Here is a 24,617-nt window from a genome sequence, read left to right on the forward strand (position 1 = left end):
TGAGAAGTAGCCTAGCGACGTTAACTTGACATGTAGCCTCCCCCTTTTTATTGCAAACATTTAAACACATATAAGCATACAAAATATATACACATACAAACATTAAAGTAGGATACGCGATCCTCAAACAATAACGAGGCTTGATGACATGTAGGCTATAGCTGCCCCCCTATCTGCCCCCCTGCCCGGGATGTGACGTAGCGAGCTGCTGCAGTGTTGTGGGAAGAGAAGCGAGCAGTGATCAGAGACCAGAGAGCAGAGAGCAGAGAGCCACACAGTCACACTAGACTGAACCAGACAGACGGTAATTCTGATCATTATTGTTTTTATTGGAGCTATTAAAAGATGAAATCACCCTCCCGGTCCCTGGACAGCCTGGTCGGTGGTGGGGTCCCGAGTAAACGAGGGTTAACAGAACAATTAAACATGTCCAGAATGTAACTGTGTTAATAGATGTAACTGTGTTAATAGCCTGGGCTTATAGCACTAGAGAGACGCGCACGGAGCCTAATTGTTCAGTATTTTGCTGCATCAGTATCGCCAATAATGAGAAACCAACAGCATTTCACGAATCAACAACATACGGTGACGGTCCGTGAGGTTTGTTTACCGGTTTGTTTACCGGTTTACCGGTTTGTTTACCGGCCTGTCCATGGATGTCTGAGCCGACAGCTGTCGCAGAGTGATTATTGTCGCCACACATTCAAACAGGCTAAATTCAAATTCTGTTTCTCTAGGTTATTTATCAAATCCACACCTAAAGACAGTCTATCAAAGTAGATTAGGTAGGTAGGGAGGTAGGGAGGTAGGTAGGTAGTAGATTAGGTAGGTAGGTAGGTATGTAGGGAGGTAGTAGATTAGGTAGGTAGGGAGGTAGTAGATTAGGGAGGTAGGGAGGTAGGTAGGTAGTAGATTAGGTAGGTAGGTAGGTAGGTAGGTAGGGAGGTAGTAGATTAGGGAGGTAGGGAGGTAGGGAGGTAGTAGATTAGGTAGGTAGTAGATTAGGTAGGTAGGTAGGTAGGTAGGTAGCCTACACTAACATGTTCGTGTGCCACTGGTACTGAATCATCCGACTTGACCCAGTTGAAACTGCAGCAGCCTCATTAAAACCTCTTAAACAGCTGTGATCCGTCCAGAGCTTTTAACATTTACCCTCTAACAATATATGAGCTTTTATAGCGCTGTAGCTAATAATGCAGTAGTAACTCCTAATTATGTAATCCGTTTCATGTTTTATGTAATAAAAACAATATGTAATACGTATAGTAATAGGCCTAGTCGTAGGCTAATGGGGGGAATTTGCAATTGCACTGTTGCAGCATCAAATACAACAAAGTAACACAAATAAGATGACACGACTACAGAAACCCGAATATACCGGAGCACACCTTCAGAGGGGGGGGGGGAGGTGCACAATATCCCATCAGGAAGGTGGTTGTGACTGCTGGTGAAAGTGGCCCGTATGACTGTATGAGGAAGTGAAACTAGCAGTCAGAATTCCCCTGTTACATCTTTGTGATCTGCTGTCTGTCTGTTTCCATTTCTCTTTTGATGTTAACAGCTGAGGTTCTGTTTTCCTGGCTAATCACTTGCCTCACTGCTATAGAGTCTACACTATACATTACTACACTGATCACTACACAGATCACTACACAGATCACAACAGATCACAACACAGATCACTACAGATATCACTATACAGATCACTAGAGATCACTTTCCGTGTGGTTCTTCACTGCTGGTCTCTGTGTGTGTTTCCTTAGAGCTGACCTCAGCCTACCAGCCCTGGACCATGCATTCCCCGGCACAGCGCCACCTGGTGGTGTCTCTCCTGGCCGCCCTGCCCCTGCTGCTGTGCTGGGGGCCCCTGTGCTGGGGCAGCCCCGACCCCCGGCTGAGAGAGGCCCTGATGCGCGAGGAGGCCTCCAGGCAGACGGGGGGCGCTGTTCCCCTGACGCAGGCAGAGCAGAGGCTCAGCGAGCGCCTCCGCCAGCTGAAGGAGCAGGAGATGGCGAGGCCGGACTTCCCCCCCGCCATGCACTTCTTCAGGGCTAGAGCCCTCATCCAGCACAGCCCCATCTACGGCCTGCTGCAGAGGATGCCCAAGGGTGAGTCCCACTTAGGGGGGGCATTGGGACCGGGTTTAGGGGGACGTAGGGACTGGGTTTAGAGGGACGTAGGGACTGGGTTTAGGGGGGACATTGGGACCGGGTTTAGGGGGACGTAGGGACCGGGCCTCATACTAACCGTGCTGTCTGTCTGTCTGTCTGTCTGTCTGCCTGTCTGTCTGTCTGTCTGTCTGTCTGGGGTCGCTGGGGTCAGGGGCGGCGCTGCACGTCCATGACTTCTCCCTGGTGGGGGTGGAGTGGCTGGTGAGGAACGTCACCTACCGGCCGCACTGCTACATGTGCGTCACCGCCGACGACGGCTCCCCCCGTTTCCTGTTCTCCTCCGGCCCCCCCGCCCCCCTGGCCGCCTGCTCTCCCTGGACCCTGCTGGAGGCCCTGAGGGCCCAGACGGGGAACGCCACCGACCTGGACAACAGGTAACCCGACAGGGAACTCTCCATTGGAAACTGTTTGGAAAAAGGCGGGCACTTTCAAAAATACTTGACAGGTGATTGGATGAACTGTCTGTCTATCACCGTCTGTCAGGCGCTGACTTCAGCCGCTCCTCGCTGTCGTCACACCTAAACCCGCCCAGCGCCGCCGTTAGTGGTTCAAATTCCTCAGAACCAACGCTGATTGGCGAGATCGTTTTCCGATCTGGCCCAAACGGATCTCTCTGAAGAGTATCCAGACTGATTTGCGAGACAAACAGAATGTGAGCTAGAACGAGGTTAGACAACGGGTGGATCAAGTTACAAACATCGATCACAATCTTACCTTCCTGTGAGAGACGTTGCTTCCTGCAGCATGTGGAGAGATTCTGATCTGAACAAATGTTTGTCTGTGAACATCCGAAACACACACACACACACGCACACACACACACACACACACACACACACACACATACACACACACACACACACACTTATCTACTTGTCCTCCACATCTCACATGGCCTCCTCTCCGCAGCATCGTGGGGAACCTGACGCTGCTGACGGCGGACCCGGAGCAGGCCTACCCCAGCCAGGACGTGGTGTGGAGGAGGTTCGAGCAGGCCTTCCTCGTGGCCCTCGGCCTGGTGACGCACGCCCCGGTCTTCAGGGACTACTTCTACGAGGGCCTCAGGCAGTTCTACCTGGACAACATCATGTACCTGGAGCTCAGGGCTCTGCTACCAGAGGTGTTCTATACAATTCCCATAATGCACTTGACAAATAGACAGTGTGCAGCAGGAACATATGAATGATTGAATGAATGCACTGTTTCCAAACCCACGAGACCCGTAACCGTAGCCTGGCTTCGCCAGACCCAATCTGCAGAAATGTGAAGGGTCTGGAAATCATGCGTTTATTTTCGATGTCCAACCAAAATGCCGCTGGAGGCAATTGGATAGAACTACAGCCAATCAGAGCAACGGAACTGGGTTAGTCATCGTATGATCATAAATTGGTAGCAGTTGTATCAAACCCGCCCCATATTAGATGAATGCTGTGATTGGTCCAATACCTGGTCAGGTGGGAGGAAGTCCGTTTGAGTGTGTGGAGGACCAGACTGAAGTACTGAAATAGAAAGAGTTCACATGATCAGGCTGGCGACGCCCGGCCACCATCAACCCCATGTTTACTGGCTCGGCCAGGAAGGAACTCATACTGGTTGCAAACACACTTTGACCACCTGCAGGACCAGTAAAGTCTGTTAGACCTTCATGTGTGTGTCTCCGTGTGTGTGTGTGTGTGTGTGTGATGTGCCTGTGTCTCCGTGTGTGTGTGTGATGTGTGTGTGTCTCTGTGTGTGTGTGTGTGTGTGTGCGTGTCTCCGTGTGTGTGTGTGTGTGTGTGTGTGTGATGTGCGTGTGTCTCCGTGTGTGTGTGTGTGTGTGTGTGTGTGTGTGTGTGTGTGATGTCCAGACCTACGAGCTGGACGGCAGCACCAACGACCGAGCCTGGAGCCTGAGGACGTACCAGGAAGTGAGCAGGAAGTTTGTTTCCGAGCACCCGGACTTCCTGGGGGCGAGAGTGATCTTCACCGTGCACAGGTGAGTCTCCACAGGTGGCAGTCCAGACCTGGAACTGGCATGATGAGATGATGAGGGGGTAATTACTCATGATGAGATGATATGGGGGTAATTACTCATGATGAGATGATGAGGGGGTAATTACTCATGATGAGATGATGTGGGGGTATTTACTCATGATGAGATGATGAGGGGGTAATTACTCATGATGAGATGATGTGGGGGTAATTACTCATGATGAGATGATGTGGGGGGTAATTACTCATGATGAGATGATGTGGGGGGTAATTACTCATGATGAGATGATGTGGGGGTAATTACTCATGATGAGATGATGTGGGGGTAATTACTCTGCGTACCCAGAAGCTCTCGCTACAGCAAGGACTTCTGGGAACAAGCTATCATGTTCGTGGACACCAATGAGAATCCAGTCAGATTTTCACTGATTGGGCAGCGCAGAAAGTGGGCAGTGCAGAGAGGCTGATTTGGCCTCTGATTGGTCGTTGACCGCAGATTCCCACTTTTCAAATATCACTAACAAGTCCTGCACTCTAGTGAGCTGTCAGTAGCATGTCTGGCACACAAGGTGTGATCTACTGGGACTTTATTCAACAACAGCAAAACAGCAAAGTGTATAACCTAAATGAGTTCTTCATTTAGTCATGACTATACGCTCCCGATGAAATAACGTTCAAATGTAGCTTGATCTGAAAGGTAGGCTAATGCACTGGCTCCGCCCCTCTAATACACTGGCTCCGCCCCTCTAATGCGCTGACTCCGCCCCTCTAATGCGCTGGCTCCGCCCCTCTGTCCATGTTCTGTGGCTCTTGACTCCAGACTAGGGAGTAATAGGCAAGGCATTCATATATATATATATATATATACACTATCAGACATTGCATAGTGTCCATATAGACATGTGATGTGTTCATGTGTGTGTCAGGGGTCTGAATGAGTCCATGATGAAGCAGGCGGTGGAGGAGGCGATGGAGCTGAAGAGGAAGTATCCAGACATCATGGCCGGGTTCGACCTGGTGAGTTCTACCAGAACCAGCTGCTTCTGGAGTAAAACACTGTCCAATATGAAAGAGATATAATACAAAACCCTACAGGGAACAGACAGCGTGTCTGAGGACCAGTCATGAGGATTGACTGATCCTTCCCGTGTTTACTTTACTCCTATCCTTTTGTTGTTGTTGTTGTTGTCGTGTTGTTGTCCTTCATCTCCTGTCCAATCATGTCGATGTCCTGTCCCAGGTGGGCAGAGAGGACAGCGGTCGGTCTCTGTGGTACTTCAGAGAAGCGTTGTCTCTCCCGGGAGAGAGAGGAGTCGACCTGCCTTTCTTCTTCCACGCTGGAGAGACCGGTGAGAAGAGACCTACACACTATCCATGATAGAACACAACTACAACACACTATCCATGAGAGAACACAACTACAACACACTATCCATGATAGAACACAACTACAACACACTATCCATGAGAGAACTACAACACACTATCCATGAGAGAACTACAACACACTATCCATGAGAGAACACAACTACAACACACTATCCATGATAGAACACAACTACAACACACTATCCATGAGAGAACTACAACACACTATCCATGAGAGAACTACAACACACTATCCATGAGAGAACACAACTACAACACACTATCCATGATAGAACACAACTACAACACACTATCCATGAGAGAACACAACTACAACACACTATCCATGAGAGAACACAACTACAACACACTATCCATGATAGAACACAACTACAACACACTATCCATGAGAGAACTACAACACACTATCCATGAGAGAACTACAACACACTATCCATGAGAGAACACAACTACAACACACTATCCATGAGAGAACACAACTACAACACACTATCCATGAGAGAACTACAACACACTATCCATGAGAGAACTACAACACACTATCCATGAGAGAACTACAACACACTATCCATGATAGAACACAACTACAACACACTATCCATGAGAGAACTACAACACACTATCCATGAGAGAACACAACTATAACACACTATCCATGAGAGAACACAACTACAACACAACTACAACACACTATCCATGAGAGAACACAACACACTATCCATGAGAGAACACAACTACAACACAACTACAACACACTATCCATGATAGAACACAACTACAACACAACTACAACACACTATCCATGAGAGAACTACAACACACTATCCATGAGAGAACTACAACACACTATCCATGAGAGAACTACAACACACTATCCATGAGAGAACTACAACACACTATCCATGAGAGAACACAATACGATGAACAGGATGCTTTAAACACCCCTGAGAGAGAATATGAGAGTCGCAATACTTTTACACGTATATCACAGTAGACATTCACACGTATATCACAGTGGACATTCACACGTATATCACAGTGGACATTCACACGTATATCACAGTGGACATTTACACGTATATCACAGTAGACATTTACACGTATATCACAGTAGACATTCACATGTATATCACAGTAGACATTCACACGTATATCACAGTAGACATTCACACGTATATCACAGTGGACATTCACACGTATATCACAGTAGACATTCACACGTATATCACAGTAGACATTCACACGTATATCACAGTAGACATTCACACGTATATCACAGTAGAAATCCACACGTATATCACAGTAGATATTCACACGTATATCACAGTAGATATTTACACGTATATCACAGTAGATATTTACACGTATATCACAGTAGACATTCACACGTATATCACAGTGGACATTCACACGTATATCCCAGTAGACATCCACACGTATATCACAGTAGACATTTACACGTATATCACAGTAGACATTCACACGTATATCACAGTAGACATTCACACGTATATCACAGTAGACATTCACACGTATATCACAGACATTCACACGTATATCCCAGTAGACGTGACTTTGTTGCCTGTTTGTCTGGAGACTCGGAGGGGACCGAGGTGGACCAGAACCTTCTGGACGCGCTGCTGTTCAACACGTCTCGGATCGGACACGGCTTCGCTCTGGGGCGCCACCCGGTGGCCAAGGAGCTGTCCAGGAAGATGGGGGTGGCGGTGGAGGTGTGCCCCATCTCCAACCAGGTACGACCTCGCCACAGAGACCGCACGCCTCTCCACGGCCACAGAGATCCCAGCCGGTCGGACACACGACAACTTTTGGGGGAAATTAACTTATCTTCCCTAGAGTCCAATAAGGAATGTGCTTCGTGTGTGTATTTCCTTATCGGACTCTGGGGAAGAGTCCTTATTTTATGCAAGATTGAGCACAAGCATTCATTAACAAGTAACATTAACATTCATTAACAAGTAACGACACCTTTCACATTTCCCCAGATCTGCTCCCATGCAGAGGGGTCGGAGTGCAGGGGTCGGAGTGCAGGGGTTAAGCCTAATTTATACTTTGTGAGCCGTGAGCCACATTTCTGGCTCATTGACGGCATTTGGAACGTCTCGCAGGCTGTGAGCCGCTCGGCTCGTACCGCGTCATTATACGTCGTTATATCGCTCATATCTGATTGGTTGACTGGCCTGGAGAGACGGAGCGTTCTGTGTTGCTAGGAGATGAGAAACATGTTCTTGTTTGGTAACAACATGGCATCACATGGACCCAGCAGGTCACGGCTCATTGAGTATAAATGCACAGAGCTATGAGGCAAAACGTGGCTCACGGCTCACAAAGTCTAAATGATCTTTAGTGTTAGGGGTGGGGGGGTGGGGGGGTCGGGGGGTCGGTCAACACGCTCACTTGTAGAAGCTTCCAGTATTTTAGATTTGATGTCACTTTCTAGTTTCCCCACAGATGTCAGACAAGACAAGGCAGGTTTATTTGTAGCACATTTCAGCAACAAGGTAATTCAAAGTGCTTCACATGAGATATTAAAAGCATCAAGACAAAGTACAAGAAACACATAAAAGGTTATAGGAAATAAAATAAAAAATGCAGGAAAAATAAAATACAGGAATAAAAGTTACAGTGCAGTGTATGAATGAATAATTATTTGATTTAATAAAAAGCAGCGGCAAAAAGAAAAGTTTTCAGTCTTGATTTAAAAGAACTGACAGTTGCAGCAGACCTGCAGTTTTCTGGAAGTTTGTTCCAGATATGTCACCCCTCCCTGTGCTGAAGCTGGTCTCAGATCTGCCACCTCTCCCTGTGTGACCCGTGACTGTGCTGAAGCTGGTCTCAGATCTGCCACCTCTCCCTGTGTGACCCGTGACTGTGCTGAAGCTGGTCTCAGATCTGCCACCTCTCCCTGTGTGACCCGTGTCCGTGCTGAAGCTGGTCTCAGATCTGCCACCCCTCCCTGTGTGACCCGTGTCCGTGCTGAAGCTGGTCTCAGATCTGCCACCTCTCCCTGTGTGACCCGTGTCCGTGCTGAAGCTGGTCTCAGATCTGCCACCCCTCCCTGTGTGACCCGTGTCCGTGCTGAAGCTGGTCTCAGATCTGCCACCCCTCCCTGTGTGACCCGTGTCCGTGCTGAAGCTGGTCTCAGATCTGCCACCCCTCCCCTATGTGACCCGTGTCCGTGCTGAAGCTGGTCTCAGATCTGCCACCCCTCCCCTATGTGACCCGTGTCCAGGTCCTGAAGCTGGTCTCAGATCTGCGGAACCATCCGGCGGCGGCGCTGATGTCAGAGGGTCACCCGCTGGTCATCAGCTCGGACGACCCCGCCACCTTCGGCTCCGCCGGCCTCTCCTATGACTTCTACGAGGCGTTCGTGGGTCTGGGGGGGTTGAGCGCTCACCTGGGGACGCTCAAACAGCTGGCCGTCAACTCCATCAGGTGAGGCCGTGTGTGTGAGAATGAGAGACGGCGCATATTACAATCTGTGTGTGTGTGTGTGTGTGTGTGTGTGTGTGCGTCAGTGTGGTGACACACAGAAAGGCAGACCTGTCCTCGTTCTCCCCCAGGTACAGCTCTCTGCCCCCCCAGATGCAGCAGAAGGCCATGGCTCTGTGGCAGAGGAGATGGGACAAGTTTGTTTCTGAAAACTCACAGTAGAAAGTATGAGAGCTGATCCAGGATCAGGTCCCCTCTATCTAACTCATTATGATCTAAAAGGAAAAGCAGATGCTAGATCAGCTCTGGCGCTCTGGGGCGCTTGGTGAATGCAGGCCTGAGCCTGCTGTCCAAACCCTCAGTAAAGCCAGAGACAGACTTTAGGCTCAAAGGGAAACTGGTCTAAAAGCTCATGAACCACGCGGAGCATACGGGGCTCAGAGAAGCTGTTGAGCCAAAGCTGGCTTGTATCGCCCTCCTGTGGTGGAGGTGTGTACTACACAAAACAAACTGATGTCAATGCTCTGAGCTCCCACAAAATGGAGGCCCCTGCCCTAACTGAGGAGTGGGTTCACTAGTCAGTTGGTTTCTATTTTCAAAAAATATATATAATTAATTTTTTTCAGTTAAGTAGGAATGTGTTTGCACTTTCACTGGAAATTCAGGTTTTTATCTTGGTAGTCGTATAGATTAAACGAGGCACCACTGTTACAACGGATAGGAGGGAAAAACACTTATTCAATGAACGCAGCCATTACCTAGAATGTTTGATTTGATTATTTTTCAAGTACTTTGGCAGCTATTGCTCTATAATTGTGAAATTGAGTATTTGGATATGTAATTATTTTTGTATAGGTTTAGACTTAAATTGTGTTTTTTTAATGAATGAGGAATCAATGAATGGAACATCTTTCAAATCTGAATCAGAATCTGTTTATTTGCCAGGTAGTTTACAACATGCTAGGAACACAGCAGGCACATAACCCCACACTGGGGAACAGGACTTTCCACTCTGGACAAGTCCTACAAGAACAGTCATGTGTTCAACTAAGAGTACTGAACCAGATGTTCATCATTCTGTTGTTAAAACCTATAAAAAGGGAGGAAAAAACTTTTTTTTAAAGAAACAGAATAAAGGAATTGTCTCCTGTTTTGTGTGTTGTAATTATTTTATTTCTGTCCATTCTAACATGAACCCATCTTCGTAGGTAGTAAACTAATCTCTCTCCACACTGCAAAACAACATGGTGGCCAGACAGTCTGCCCCTTATCGACCGCTGGAGTTGAACTGGGAGAAGTATCTCTCCTCTGGGGCGTTGGTGTAGACGTTCTTCTGCAGGTGCGTCTTCCTGGAGAGGGAAGAGAACAGCCTCTCAGTCACACACTAGTTATTCGTAGGGCTGGGTTTAAAAAATCGATTCATCGATTCTGAATCAAATGATTCAGAATCGATTCATGAATCCCAAAATCGATCTTTTATTTAATGAATGAATGAATAAATGAAGGAATGAATAGTTCATTAATTCATTTAATCATTCATTCATTCATTTTTGGAAATCAGTATCGATACCCAGCCCTAGTATTGATGTGTTGCACAACTTGGCAGTCATGTAATTAAGGTTACAGAAAAAAAAAACACTAACCGAATCAATATTGAATCGAATCGAATCGTGATAATCGATTCCAAACCTTGTGAATCGGAATCCAATCGATTCTTGAAATTCGACTCGATACCCAGCCCTAGTTATTTGCTTCGGTCATTTGGTCATAACACCGAGGAGTGAGTTTAACCGATCCAACCGTGTTATCGGTGAGCGCTGTGGGGAATAGAAGTGTGTGTTGTGTCTCTCGGTGGGCGTGGCCGTACTGGGCGCGCTGCACGGCGGCGAGCTGAGCGTTGGCGTGGTCCAGCTCTCGTCTCAGCTGCGCGCGGAGGCGGGCCTGCTCTCTCTCCAGGAGCACGCCGCTACGCGCCGACGCCACGCGGAAACAATCCTGCTGGAGCTCCTCCTCCTGCTGCTGCGCCCGGATCCTCTGCGCACGCACACACACACGCACGCACACACACACACACACACACCAACACAAGCACACACCAACACACACACACACACACACACACACACACACCAACACAAGCACACACCAACACACACGCACACCAACACACACACACCAACACACACACACACACACACACACACACACACACACACACCAGAACAGCCCTGACAACCTTACAGACAGATCGTGCTCCAAAACATTATAAAAAGCTTCAACTTGCTCAGATGGGATTTTAAAGGTGTAGTATGCGGTTTGTCATTTCCTGTTAGAAAAAATGTGAAAAATACCACAGACAAAATGTCCACCCTCCCTTCAGGCCTCCCTCCAAATCTCCTCCTCCAGACTGGGGGAAATGGCGCTGACTAGGCAGGTAGGCCTGTAGGCTGACAGGCAGGGGAGCCGTCCAATCATGTCAAGGTGGCAACGCCAAACGATTAGATGTACTTATTACAGTCCTGCGACTTCCACAGATTACGGATTTATTTCATTTTTAGTGTCAGAGCACTTTATTTATCGATTGCAGTCGGCATGTAATGAGAATTGCGGAAAAATATAACAAAAAGTGCTTGTGGGCCAAACCGCTTACTGCACCTTTAAGCACCTGTCCACAGTGTGTAAGGAGGCGGGGCTTCTCACCGCCTGCTCCTCCTGCTGCTGCTGCTGGGTGTGGGCGATGAGCTGCTTCTGCTCGGGGGTCAGGCCCTTGTATCCGTCGGGTCGGAGGCGGGGCAGACCCAGCGTGCTGACCCCCTGGTCCAGGCTCTCGCTCAGCAGCTCGCCACACTGCTGCGTCAGGACATCCGCCCGCTCCGCCTCCTCCTCCCAACGCCGCGCCCGACCACGACGCTCCCACGTCTCCGCTGCCTGGGAGGAGGACGGGTTAGAGGCCAGACAGACGGGTCAGAGAGCAGGCAGACAGGTGAGAGAGCAGACAGACGGGTCAGAGAGCAGGCAGACAGGTGAGAGAGCAGACAGACGGGTCAGAGAGCTGACAGACAGGTGAGAGAGCAGACAGACGGGTCAGAGAGCTGACAGTATAAACATGACCTCTCATTCTGCTACAGGGCTACAGCAGTGACCCGCTGGCCTGACAGACTCCCCATTTCGTTTCACTTCAGTCTGGACAAGCTTCCATTATAGCCGTTTTCCAAGATGGGCATTGTTAATCCTACCCCTTAACCAATCACGTTGCGTGGTCTAAGCCAAGCTAATGACATGCCCCTCTCATAGATGAGTGGTAAACAGTAGATGAGTGAGGTCACGCCATGGCGTCGCTGCTGGCTCACCTTGGCCAGGTTGAAGTCTTTGGTGGCCAAAGCCACAGCTCTCCTCCTCTCCTCCTCCTCCTTCTGGAGCTGGAGGGCTCGCTGGTCCAGGTCCACTCGGTCCTGCTCATACTGCTGCTCTGGGGGGGGGGGGGGACAGGGAGAGACGTGTGTGTGTGTGTGGGGGGGGGGGAGAGAGGCACAGGAAGAGATTTTGAGAGGAGGCAGAGTTAGAGGATAGGAAAAGCTCTGGAAGAAACCGATGATATAAGGACCCCGATACATAATATGAGTGTAGGGCAGGTGCTTGTCCTCCAGGCTGTGGGTGGTCCCCCGACAAACACTAGTGGAAATAAAACACCAGGATGTTGGGGGGGGGGGGGGCAGGGCGGGGGCGGCACTCAAAAAGAATAAAAGTGCAGAAAAAAAATGTAGACTCCAGATTGACATGTTTTTTGGGCCGAGGCGTTTCAGCGTTGTGCCTGATGCTCTGATGGAGGTGATATGATGAAACGTGTCCAATAAAACATGTCCTCTGAGTCTAAAGGCCTTAAAACATGTCCTCTGTTTGTGTGTGAGTGTGTGTGTGTGTGAGTGTGTGTGTGAGAGTGTGTGTGTGAGTGTGTATGTATGTGTGTGTGTGAGTGTGTGTGTGTGTGTGAGTGTGTGTGTGAGAGTGTGTGTGTGAGTGTGTATGTATGTGTGTGTGTGTGTGTGTGTGTGTGAGTGAGTGTGTGTGTGCTCTGGTACCTCTCAGCCTGTGCTGTTGCCGGGCAGATTCCATCTCGTCTTGCTGCTGGAGGCACCACTCTCTGAGCTGCTCCTGCTGCCTCCTCCTCCTCCCCTGTCCGTCGGTGTCCTCTCCCAGCAGCCCCGGCAGCATCCGCGCCCCCTCCTGCCTCCTCAGGACCTCGGGGTCGTTCAGGTCAAACTCCCGGCGGCCCGACGGCTGTTGGAAGGCGTGGCGGAAGCCCCGGACCGCCTCGTCCGCCTGGCGCGCCTCCCGGGCCAGGCGCTGGTCCAGACAGAGGGCCGCACGGTCCCAGACCTCCAGCTGGGCAGCTGGGAGGAACAGCAGGGTCCAGAGAGAGACACCCACAGGACGTCCAGAGAGAGGAACAGCAGGGACCAGAGAGAGACACGGACAGGACGTCCAGAGAGAGGAACAGCAGGGACCAGAGAGAGACACGGACAGGACGTCCAGAGAGAGGAACAGCAGGGTCCAGAGAGAGAGACACCAACAGGACGTCCAGAGAGAGAGAGACCATCAGGGAAATAATACTGGGAAAAGACCATTCTTCAGAAATTATGCTTTTAAGTTTTCACCCACAAAAAGGTCTTTTAGCCAACAGAAGTTATAACAACCGAACCACTCTTTTATGTAGTAATTATTATTATAAAAAACTTTATTTGTATAGCACCTTCATGCAAATAAATGCAGCTCAAAGTAAGATGGAAGATAATAATAATAATTTGTTTTATTTTATAAGGCCTTCTCCTGCTCACTGACCATAAACCTTCAATGATTCCTCCTCATCTTCCTCCTTTCTCCTTCTCTCGTTCACTTGTTCATCCAGAGCATCCTTATCGACCTGATCAACACAGTCTCAGTCAAGAGGTCAAGAGGTCCTCACATCAACTCTGCTCTCTCTTCCGGAAGGGAAACTTACCCCAATGGTTCTCACTTTGACATCAAAAATCCTCTCTTGACGCTGCTGATCTCTGTCTCGCCTCTTTTCCAGATGTCCCGCAGAAACGAGGTCCAAAAGTTGAGAGCTGAACATTTCACTTCTGCTGCTTTCCACCGTTTATATTATATTATTTATATTATACCTCCATGCTTTCCACCGTTTATATTATATATATATATTATACCTCCATGCTTTCCGCGGAGGTGATGGAAAAGACGAGCTCAGCACAAACATATTCGTTGCTAGGCTTCGTGTATTTCGGCTGATTTCGGACCAACTCGGTGTGAGATCGGTCTCGCGAGAGGGCTGCGTCCTATCAGAGCAGGCTTCCGAAACCACGCGATAACTACTGGCTCGGTCACTCAATGGATATGAATATGCATGAGGGTCGTCTATGGAGGTAGATTTCTATCAAACAAACACAATCATTTTTACCATCCACACACATGTTGTATGAGAAAATTATTTTTATTTAGTGCATTTAAGAAAAATGTAATGATGCATTAAGTGAACACACCAAACTTACTGTATTAAAATACGCCACAAACCAAAACTTAACTAGATTTTAATTACAATAGCAGGGAACAGGTGAACATACTGTAGACACAAGCCAAGGGGACAAGAGAACTTCAAACCACGACGACGTATTTAATCAGAACTTAGGTCTGTTCAGCCAGGATCAAATAAAAAACACCACAAACTCACATTTGAATTTGAAACTTTATTTTGACAGTTATTTGCTGCTGGACTGAATTGTTTCACATGAACCGATTACTACACAGTTTGGTGTTGATGAATATACTGAGAGAGGGAGAGTTTCAGGCATTTGTTGTCACATGCTGTAATGTCCAGTGTTGTCCACTGCACTTCTGGATGACCAGCTCATAGTAGATCTCTCCCTGCGCGATCTCCAGACATCGGTTGGTCTCTCTGTTCCTCACAGCCTGACCCTGGGAAACACAGACTGAGTATTAAAACAGACTGACCCTGGGAAACACAGACTGATTAGACTGAGTATTAAAACAGACTGACCCTGGGAAACACAGACTGAGTATTAAAACAGACTGACCCTGTGAAACAGACTGATTAGACTGAGTATTAAAACAGACTGACCCTGGGAAACACAGACTGAGTATTAAAACAGACTGACCCTGGGAAACACAGACTGATTAGACTGAGTATTAAAACAGACTGACCCTGGGAAACACATACTGAGTATTAAAACAGACTGACCCTGGGAAACACAGACTGATTAGACTGAGTATTACCAGCTCAGTGGCCTTGTGGTTAGAGTGTCCCCCCTGAAACTGGGAGGTCGTGAGTTCGATCCCCGGCTGGGTCATACCAGACTATAAAAAATGGTACCCATTGCCTCCCTGCTTGGCAATTAAATTACAACCAGACGGAGAACAAGGAGTTTGAGAACAAGGTAAACTCATCTAATGTGCGAGATGAGCTACAGCAATGGGTCAATGAGTAGCCTAGTATTACTGCGCCCTCTATGGGCAGGCGAGTGGTGGTGCAGAATGCTGCAGACGGTGGGTGGGATCCCGCGGGTCAGGTGACCCCCGTCCGTACCTGCGTGAAGTCCCAGGTCATGTGACCCCGTCCGTACCTGCGTGAAGTCCCAGGTCATGTGGAGTCCTCTCTCCCGGGCCAGGGTGCACTTCTGCAGCGTGGGCACGCTCCCCGAACCCGGATCCACCAGGCAGCGGTTACTGTTGTAGCGGTGAGACTTGAGCCCGCCCACGTACATCTCCCCCTCGCTGCTGTAGTGACATTGCTGTGTGAACGAGGACGTGAGTGTGTGTGTGTGTGTGTAGTGACATTGCTGTGTGGACGAGGACGTGAGTGTGTGTGTGTGTAGGGACATTGCTGTGTGGACGAGGACGTGAGTGAGTGTGTGTGTGTAGGGACATTGCTGTGTGGACGAGGACGTGAGTGAGTGTGTGTGTAGGGACATTGCTGTGTGGACGAGGACGTGAGTGAGTGTGTGTGTGTAGGGACATTGCTGTGTGGACGAGGACGCGTGCGTAAGAGACAACGAGGGCTTCTGCATCGTCCCATATTGTGTGTCCTATCATAATATCATACATGTCATACGACACGTCCCATCGTATCATATATCATCACATCATGTCATAAAAGCAGGTTGGACAGGGTAGCAAGGAATGCAACACATGAACTATTATTAGTATACATCCCTGTAGTATAGCAGCCTACTGTATAGTATACAGTAGTATACTATAAAAATATATATACTCACTTAATTTTTTACCGTTTCTTCTCTTTTACCATATATGATCTGTCCTGTTTTATTTTCTTATTTCTATCTACTATTTGAACTGTTTTTATTCATTCTCTACAGCACTGTGTGCTACATGTACTGATATGAACAGTGCTAGAGTATATAAATCAAATGGACTTTGACTATAGAACCCTACCTGTGGTGGGAGGAAGTGGCAGGCGTAGATAACAGGAATGGACCCTGGAACCGGCCCCTGGTCCACACAGTGGTCTGGGATCAGCTCGTTCCTCAGCTGGGGGGGGGGGGGTGGTTGTTGTTTTGTTGGGTGTGTTGATGGAGGGGTGGGGGTAGAGGAAGTGGGGGGTAGGAGGAGGGCAGATTAGACATGGGGCATCTGCTGGATTCACAGATGAGAATACATGTTTTTGTTTTGTTTTACGAAGCTAATCAAGCTTTTAAATGGATCGTGGGTTTTAGGAGGGTGCTGCTACACTGTAGCAGTGAAACATGATTACCTGCCAGCTCATTGGGACATCATAATACATCACATCATACCTTGTTTAGGTACAAATACTACAAATACTTTATTGTAGACCCCAGGAAGAATAGCTGTTGCTATGCAAGAGCTAATGGGGATCTAAAATAATCAAACACCTGAAGCGGTTGAGATACGCAGTGTGAAGGACGGCCGGGGTCTTACCCCCCCGTACGCCAGCACGTTGTCCCATGAGGCCAGTTGAGGATAGATGTTGTCCAGATACCAGCTGAAGGGCTTACACTGCAGCTCCTCCCTGAGACGCTTCCTCTCGGACACGTCCCCGATGTCCACCCCGTGGTCCTGTACAGGTCAAGGGTCATTTGAAAATGCAGACACAAGAAAAACAAACCAAGGGTAAGAAAACTTAGAATGTCTTTGTCTTAGATTGTTTGATTCCCTTCAGTCCAGTTGAAGCAGACCTTCAGGGGCAGATTCCAGGCGATGAGGATGTTGCGTTTGTAGTCGTCCATCCAGACCTCCGCCACCCTGAGGGCGTTCCTCTTCATGGTGGAGCTGAGGTCGGGCATGTAGGGCTTGTGGGCTCTCTCGATGTGGGCGATCCTGGAGCACGGCACCACCTCGACGCTTCCTCCACACGTCCACACCTGCAGGAACACACAAAACAAACACACCTAGAAACGGAGCCCGGGGAAGAGCACAGACCTCCGCCCGTGAAGGCATCTGGTGGCTCTGTGCGCTTTCGTTAGCTGGAGAGCTTTGTTCCCGTCCAAACCCCCGGTCTCTGTGACCTGTGTGACCTGTGTGACCTGTGTGACCTGTGTGACCTTCCCATGTTCAGATATTCCCCCCATTGACAAGGAATTGGGGGAATTTTTTCACTCAAACACATGAATAGAAGTGAATGGTCGCCCGTGTTTGGGTGAATGGTCGCCCATGTTTGGGTGAATGGTCGCCTGTGTTTGGGTGAATGGTCGCCCGTGTTTGGGTGAATGGTCGCCTGTGTTTGGGTGAATGGTCGCCTGTGTTTGGGTGAATGGTCGCCCGTGTTTGGGTGAATGGTCGCCTGTGTTTGGGTGAATGGTCGCCCGTGTTTGGGTGAATGGTCGCCCGTGTTTGGGTTAATGGTCGCCTGTGTTTGGGTGAATGGTCGCCTGTGTTTGGGTGAATGGTCGCCTGTGTTTGGGTGAATGGTCGCCCGTGTTTGGGTGAATGGTCGCCCGTGTTTGGGTGAATGGTCGCCTGTGTTTGGGTGAATGGTCGCCCGTGTTTGGGTGAATGGTCGCCCGTGTTTGGGTGAATGGTCGGCCGTGTTCTCGTGGACACGCCCCGGGATGAAAATCAGTCTGGTAACTTTTGCGTAATCCTGCGAAAGAACCAAGGAACACACGCCACCCAAAACATGACCTCTCAACCTGCGCTGTTGCTGGGGTGGACGCAGAGACAGGAAGTCATGTGACATGGTGGAATGGGCATTGGGTGAAGAACGACCATATAAGGCCGTGGCAACATTTCACCTGACAACTTGGCTAGCTAACTACTACTTTCAAGTTTTGTTCAAATAAGGAATTTAGGAAGACCTAACCCCCAGGCAAAATACTGTATAGTTTGGACCTCAGACAATCTTGAGTTGACCCTTGACCTACACGTATCCCCAGTTCGACGTTCTCTCCTCCGTAGATCTTCATCCCTCCATCGAGCCCTCCGATCTCTCCCAGGAACTTCCTGTCGGCTACGATGATGCCCATGACAGAGGGGCTCCTGTCAACACAAACACGCAGCACACAGAGGTCACCAGCAGGGGGCGCTGTGGTGTGTGGAGTGTGTTTAGGGGGGTGAGTGTAACTGAGTTTGGATTGGTTAAACACACTCCTCAGTATAAATATCGCTCACCCGCACCATCAAATAGTTTGCTTGCGGCGTTTAAAAGAGGTCGTCACACGCGGAGGACAAGCGTTCAAACCCAGTGTGGGTAAAGTTAGGGTGGGAGCTACACAAACTAACGAGCAAGGCACTGGCACCACAACAACAACAACAACAACAACAATAACAATAACAACAACAACAACAACAACAACTATTTGGCATGATGGCAAGTGAGATGTGATTCATAGTTAGTTGGTCGGTACAGTAGCTGAGCATCTATACCCTGGAGATGATCCACGTCACCCACATAATGTCACCAGCCCAGGCCTGTGTCCCTGTGCTAATGTCACCAGCCCAGGCCTGTGTCCCTGTGCTAATGTCACCAGCCCAGGCCCGTGTGTTCCCTAAGCAGCAGTAGTCACTTACTTCCCAGGTTGACTCTCGTCGTGGAGCTCGTACCACTCTGGTCTGAAGTCCTCATACATGCACCACAGCTGCCAGTCGAAGGCGTGGGCAGCCGGGCGGTACGGCTCCACATGCAGGTTGTCATAGTGGACTTTGTCAAACACGGGACTGACCACGGTCGTCCTGTCCGCCTGGATCCTGGCCAGCAGCGGTTCGGCCCTGAGGGGACAGACAGTAAGACAAATGTGGACAACGAACAAATAACGCTACACCTCATAGAAAAAGTAAGCGTCAATTTCACTTAAAGCTGCATTCATTTTATTTGACCACTAGATGGCAGTAAGGGACTCACGCAAACCTTTTTACAAACCAACGGCTAAAACGAACGGCCAGAGCCATATAAGGCAAGGGGGGCGGAGCTAAGTCACAGCCAGCTTTTGACAACACAAGCAGAAATGCTGGAAGAACGACAGACGACCAATAGGGGTGAGCCGTTGAAGGTGGACGCTATTAGACCAATAGGGGTGAGTCTTTGAAGGTGGACACTATTAGACCAATAGGGGTGAGTCTTTGAAGGTGAACGCTATTAGACCAATAGGGGTGAGTCTTTGAAGATGGACACTATTAGACCAATAGGGGTGAGTCTTTGAAGGTGGACACTATTAGGACACTATGGCTCAATCAAACAATCTGATATCAAGTGGTTTTAATTAGTTTTGACATTATGCATAAAATCTATGAATGCAGATTTTTTCCCCAAAAAAAACAACAGTTGTGTATCTGGTGGGGATCATAACCCCAGTTCTTGTAAGGACCTAGCCTACCATTAAACCAAGCACACATCCTGACACATCCTTATAATAATACCTTCCCTACATAATCACTACATAACCCCTAACATGTAGGAGGGTCATGTGCGCTCCCAACTCACCATTTCAAATGGACCTCGATGTGGGCGTCCAAGATGGCCACCACGTCTGCGGTTGCGTGCTCCCATCCTGAGATCCGGGCCTGGGTCAGACCCCTCTGCTCCTGGTGCCTGACCCTCTTCACCAGGCCGGGGCGCTCCGCCTGGACCAGCGCCACGAAGGCGTCCAGCTTCTCACCCAGGTCCTCTGGGAGGGAGAGATTCATCATGAAAACCATGACCGCCAACACCTGGAACATCACCTGGACCAACATCACCTGGACCAACATCACCTGGACCAACATCACCTGGACCAACATCACCTGGACCAACATCACCTGGACCAACATCACCTGGACTAACATCACCTGGACTAACATCACCTGGGCCAACATCACCTGGACCAACATCACCTGGACCAACATCACCTGGACCAACATCACCTGGGCCAACATCACCTGGGCCAACATCACCTGGACCAACATTACCTGGACCAACATCACCTGGACCAACATCACCTGGGCCAACATCACCTGGACCAACATCACCTGGACCAACATCACCTGGACCAACATCACCTGGACCAACATCACCTGGGCCAACATCACCTGGACCAACATCACCTGGACTGGACCAACATCACCTGGACCAACATCACCTGGACCAACATCACCTGGACTGGACCAACATCACCTGGGCCAACATCACCTGGGCCAACATCACCTGGGCCAACATCACCTGGACCAACATTACCTGGACCAACATCACCTGGACCAACATTACCTGGACCAACATCACCTGGGCCAACATCACCTGGACCAACATTACCTGGGCCAACATCACCTGGGCCAACATTACCTGGACCACCTGGACCAACATCACCTGGACCAACATCACCTGGACCAACATCACCTGGACTGGACCAACATCACCTGGACCAACATCACCTGGGCCATATAAGTAATATATGGAATTATTACATCTATTAAATGTGCCTATTTATGTCTTGGACGCAGGTGAAGCTCACAAACCAGACAGTGGAGATTCTCCTCTGAGAGCTTCTCTAGTTCTTCCTATGATGCTTTTTTAGCCTCTCTTACTCTGAAATGTAATTTCATGTAATGTATTGCTTTATAAATGTTCTTAGCCGGTAGACAAACATACTCCAGGAGCTTGCTCGATCGCCTTGTTGAGAGGGGTCAGGGAAGAATTTCTACAGCTCACTTATCTGGCCCCCGGGTGATTACTGTTTTTTTTGCTTCCCTCTGGAATATGTAGAGAGTGGGTCGTATACCCACCTCCCTTGTTCTCTCTCTCTCTCTCTCTCTCTCTCTCTCTCTCTCTCTCTCTCTCTCTCTCTCTCTCTCTCTCTCTCTCTCTCTCTCTCTCTCTCTCTCTCTCTCTCTCTCTCTCTCTCTCTCTCTCTCTCTCTCTCTCTCTCTCTCTCTCTCTCTCTCTCTCTCTCTCTCTCTCTCTCTCTCTCTCTCTCTCTCTCTCTCTCTCTCTCTCTGCTCTGCTCTGCTCTGTCGTATGCCCACCTCCCTTGTTCTCTGTAAAGCGCATTGTGTTGCCTCTGGGTATGAAATGCGCTATATAAATAAAGCTTTGATTGATTGATTGATTGATTCTTGGTTGAATTGAAGTTGAATGTACCACTCAGTGTCCGGCCAGTCTGTGATTTGAATGTATTTGAGGTATTTTGTATGTGTATTCTTGTGTTTTAATGGACACTTGGAAGAATAGCCATTGGCTAAAAGAGTTCCAAATAAAAAATCTAATAAAAATCAAATCAAATCTCTGTTTCACGGTTGTAGAGACGTCTGACGGACGTCTGATTCCGACCCACCGTTGGAGCTGTGGTCGTCCACCAGGATGATCTCCCTCAGCAGGTGAGCGGGGGTGCGTTGGATGATGCTGCGCACGGCTCTCTGGATGACGGACAGGGCCTCGTCCAGGTAGATCAGCACCACGGCGATGCTCGGCAGGTCTGGGGGGTACTTCCTGTCTAAACACCTGCGCGTGCGGAGAAGGAAGAGACGCTGGAACGCTCGCGGAGAGTTGAACACCTACAGACCTCGTGAGACCGTCCTGACCTGAGATCAGGTTATACAGGTAGGGGGGGTGGTGGGGGGGGGGGGGGTCCTCCAAACCAAGGTTATTATAGTTAACGAAAACTAACTATAAAACAAAAACTAAGTGTGAAAAACATTTTACTGAAATAAAAACAAAAACTAGGCTTTCCAAAAATCGATAACTAACTAAAACTGTATTGTGTGTTTACAAAACTAACTAAAATAAACTACAATTTCCTTAGTTTTAGTCTTTTTCATTTCATACATAAGCCTAGTATTCTAGTGGATACGAAATCTATCCTCCTTTTTCTTTTTTGCTGTGTCCCTACGCAGAATTCACCTGACGTGAGCTCAAGAGATCAGGATGGTCTCACGAGGCTAGAGCAGAAGAAAAAAAGACTTAAACTAATACTGAAACTAATAAAAACTAAACTAAAACTAAGCATTTCCCCCCCCCAAAAAAATACTAAACTAAACTTGCAAACCTGCTTCAAAAACTAATCAAAACTAAACTGAAATGGAAAACAAAAAGTGAAAACGATCAAAAAAACCAAAAACTAATAAAAAAAAACAAAAAACTATTATAACCTTGCTCCAAACAAAGCATGACTCATCGTTGGTACCTCTCGTGTCAGGTTATACAGTTAGGGGGGGTGGTGGGGAGGGGGGGGGGGGGGTCCTCATCGTTGGTACCTCTCGTGTCAGGTTATACAGTGAGAGGGGGTGGTGGGGAGGGGGGGGGGGGGGGGGGTCCTCATCGTTGTACCTCTCGTGTCAGGTTATACAGTTAGGGGGGGTGGTGGGGAGGGGGGGGGGGGGGTCCTCATCGTTGTACCTCTCGTGTCTCGTCTCTGGGAGCTCTCTGTCCAGCTGCAGTCGGTCACTCAGGAAGACGTTGTATCCGTATCTCTTGAACAGATCTTCTGCCTCGGTCTGCTCCTCCTCTGACAGACCCTCCCCCCAGCGGGTGAAGAGGGAGGAGTCGGGGTACAGCTTCTTCACCGCCGCCTTCTCCTCTTTGACCTCCTCCTTCTCCTCTTTGACCTCCTCCTTCACCTCAGGGGCCGTCTTCACAGGCGACGACTCCTTTTGATTGGATGCGTTTATCTGTTTGGCTGTCAAAGAATTCAACCAAAGTGGTTACTGATTCAGGGGGGTGCCTGGGGGGTGAAAGGTCAACCAGCCATATATATTTACACCACTTCCAGTGATCATAAAGTTGCTAATAGTTACTATAAATATTACATGCATGCTGTTTTCTTAGTGCAATGCAGTCTCAATGGCAGAAATCTTTAATGTAATCCCACAAATGTGTCCGAATTGTGGTTGAGATCTTCAGCAGAATCAGATCACTCACTCAGCTGGTTGATACTCTGTTCGATCCTCTCCAGTCTTCTGATCAGCCGGTCCGGTTCGCTGGCTGAGTGTGGGTCTACATGACGGAGCTGAGGTCTGTCTGACCCGGAGTCTACGGTCTGTGTCCACCAGGTGAGGACGTAGAGGACGGGGACGGCCCCCAGCAGGACGGTAGTGGCCCTCAACACGGTGACCCTCATGGCTCGTCTCTACCATCGGGACAAAGAGGAATCCCTCCAGTTGACGGACGATCTCGCTAGAGATTCCTGTCCGAGTTCTGATCCATTCTACGGTGAACGTTCTTCTGACTGTGCCCTGAAGAGGCTACCCCTCCCTCAAGTACCGCAATAAAACTGTTCTTATCTGAACAGATATAGGTTTTACAGGAAGTAAACCCCTGTTAGAGGGCATGATACATTTCTTCAGTTAAAACACAAACACACACATATACAAAGGACATGAGAAATATCTCCTGCTAGGAGCAGATTGTATTATAATTTCCCATGTAGCCACAGGAGGCCTGGGTCTGTCTGGTGTAGCTTCATGGGAAATGATAATAAATATTTTCTGCTAGTAGCAGATTGTATGACCTTTCATCCCCAACGATACTGATACTGAGAGGAAGTTTCAAAGTGCAACTCCTCCATAGCAGAGAGGTCAGGAGGGAGTACAGCTCCTCCCTAGTAGAGCGGTCAGGAGGGAGGGAGGGAGTACAGCTCCTCCATAGCAGAGCGGTCAGGAGGAGGGAGGGAGTACAGCTCCTCCATAGCAGAGCGGTCAGGAGGAGGGAGGGAGTACAGCTCCTCCATAGCAGAGCGGTCAGAAGGAGGGAGGGAGTACAGCTCCTCCATAGCAGAGCGGTCAGGAGGAGGGAGGAAGTACAGCTCCTCCATAGCAGAGCGGTCAGGAGGAGGGAGGAAGTACAGCTCCTCCATAGCAGAGCGGTCAGGAGGGAGGGAGTACAGCTCCTCCATAGCAGAGAGGTCAGGAGGGAGGGAGTACAGCTCCTCTATAGCAGAGCGGTCAGAAGGGAGGGAGGGAGTACAGCTCCTCCATAGCAGAGCGGTCAGGAGGGAGGGAGGGAGTACAGCTCCTCCATAGCAGAGCGGTCAGGAGGGAGGGAGGGAGTACAGCTCCTCCATAGCAGAGCGGTCAGGAGGAGGGAGAACAGCTCCTCCATAGCAGAGCGGTCAGAAGGGAGGGAGTTCAGCTCCTCCATAGCAGAGCGGTCAGAAGGAGGGAGGGAGTACAGCTCCTCCCTAG

At 49.1% G+C, this 24,617-nt stretch overlaps 3 protein-coding genes across 4 annotated transcripts; 1 reads left to right on the forward strand and 2 right to left on the reverse strand.

Annotated features, from left to right (window-relative positions):
- The first annotated feature begins 233 nt into the window (after positions 1-233).
- ada2a (adenosine deaminase 2a) lies at positions 234-10,079 on the forward strand. Of its 2 annotated transcripts, none has more exons than XM_084451191.1 (10): positions 234-304; positions 1,764-2,108; positions 2,323-2,545; positions 3,081-3,291; positions 4,019-4,146; positions 5,069-5,159; positions 5,383-5,491; positions 7,128-7,285; positions 8,785-8,987; positions 9,116-10,079. In XM_084451191.1, exons 2-10 carry the CDS (start codon positions 1,793-1,795, stop codon positions 9,204-9,206), a joined length of 1,530 nt encoding a protein of 509 aa, XP_084307317.1. In that variant the 5' UTR covers positions 234-304; positions 1,764-1,792; the 3' UTR covers positions 9,207-10,079. The 2 variants fall into 2 exon arrangements, with proteins under 2 accessions (XP_084307317.1, XP_084307318.1); XM_084451192.1 differs by having other exon boundaries at positions 9,122-10,079.
- A 172-nt stretch (positions 10,080-10,251) lies between these two features.
- Positions 10,252-14,097, reverse strand: ribc2 (RIB43A domain with coiled-coils 2; the record flags this gene model as incomplete). The annotated part of the gene is made up of 7 exons (XM_084450993.1): positions 10,252-10,333; positions 10,852-11,018; positions 11,685-11,912; positions 12,335-12,453; positions 13,064-13,375; positions 13,824-13,905; positions 13,984-14,097. The coding sequence occupies 7 exons, from the start codon at positions 14,095-14,097 to the stop codon at positions 10,252-10,254; spliced, it is 1,104 nt and encodes a 367-aa protein (XP_084307119.1).
- A 725-nt stretch (positions 14,098-14,822) lies between these two features.
- LOC311319434 (putative polypeptide N-acetylgalactosaminyltransferase 8) lies at positions 14,823-23,554 on the reverse strand (the record flags this gene model as incomplete). Its single annotated transcript, XM_084450994.1, has 11 exons — positions 14,823-14,954; positions 15,620-15,787; positions 16,449-16,544; positions 16,953-17,090; positions 17,210-17,395; positions 18,395-18,509; positions 19,041-19,238; positions 19,951-20,134; positions 21,773-21,939; positions 22,834-23,113; positions 23,356-23,554. 11 exons carry the CDS (start codon positions 23,552-23,554, stop codon positions 14,823-14,825), a joined length of 1,863 nt encoding a protein of 620 aa, XP_084307120.1.
- Positions 23,555-24,617: the final 1,063 nt, after the last annotated feature.

Source organism: Borostomias antarcticus (assembly GCF_949987555.1).
Source record: "Borostomias antarcticus genome assembly, chromosome: 16".
Taxonomy (NCBI): Eukaryota; Metazoa; Chordata; class Actinopteri; order Stomiiformes; family Stomiidae; genus Borostomias; species Borostomias antarcticus.

Coding starts and splice junctions, on each gene's coding strand:
- ada2a (XM_084451191.1), top strand. CDS start 1,793: ATGCATTCCCCGGCACAGCGCCACCTGGTGGTGTCTCTCCTGGCCGCC. Junction 2,109..2,322: donor GCTGCAGAGGATGCCCAAGG/GTGAGTCCCACT, acceptor CGCTGGGGTCAG/GGGCGGCGCTGCACGTCCAT. Junction 3,292..4,018: donor TCAGGGCTCTGCTACCAGAG/GTGTTCTATACA, acceptor TGTGATGTCCAG/ACCTACGAGCTGGACGGCAG.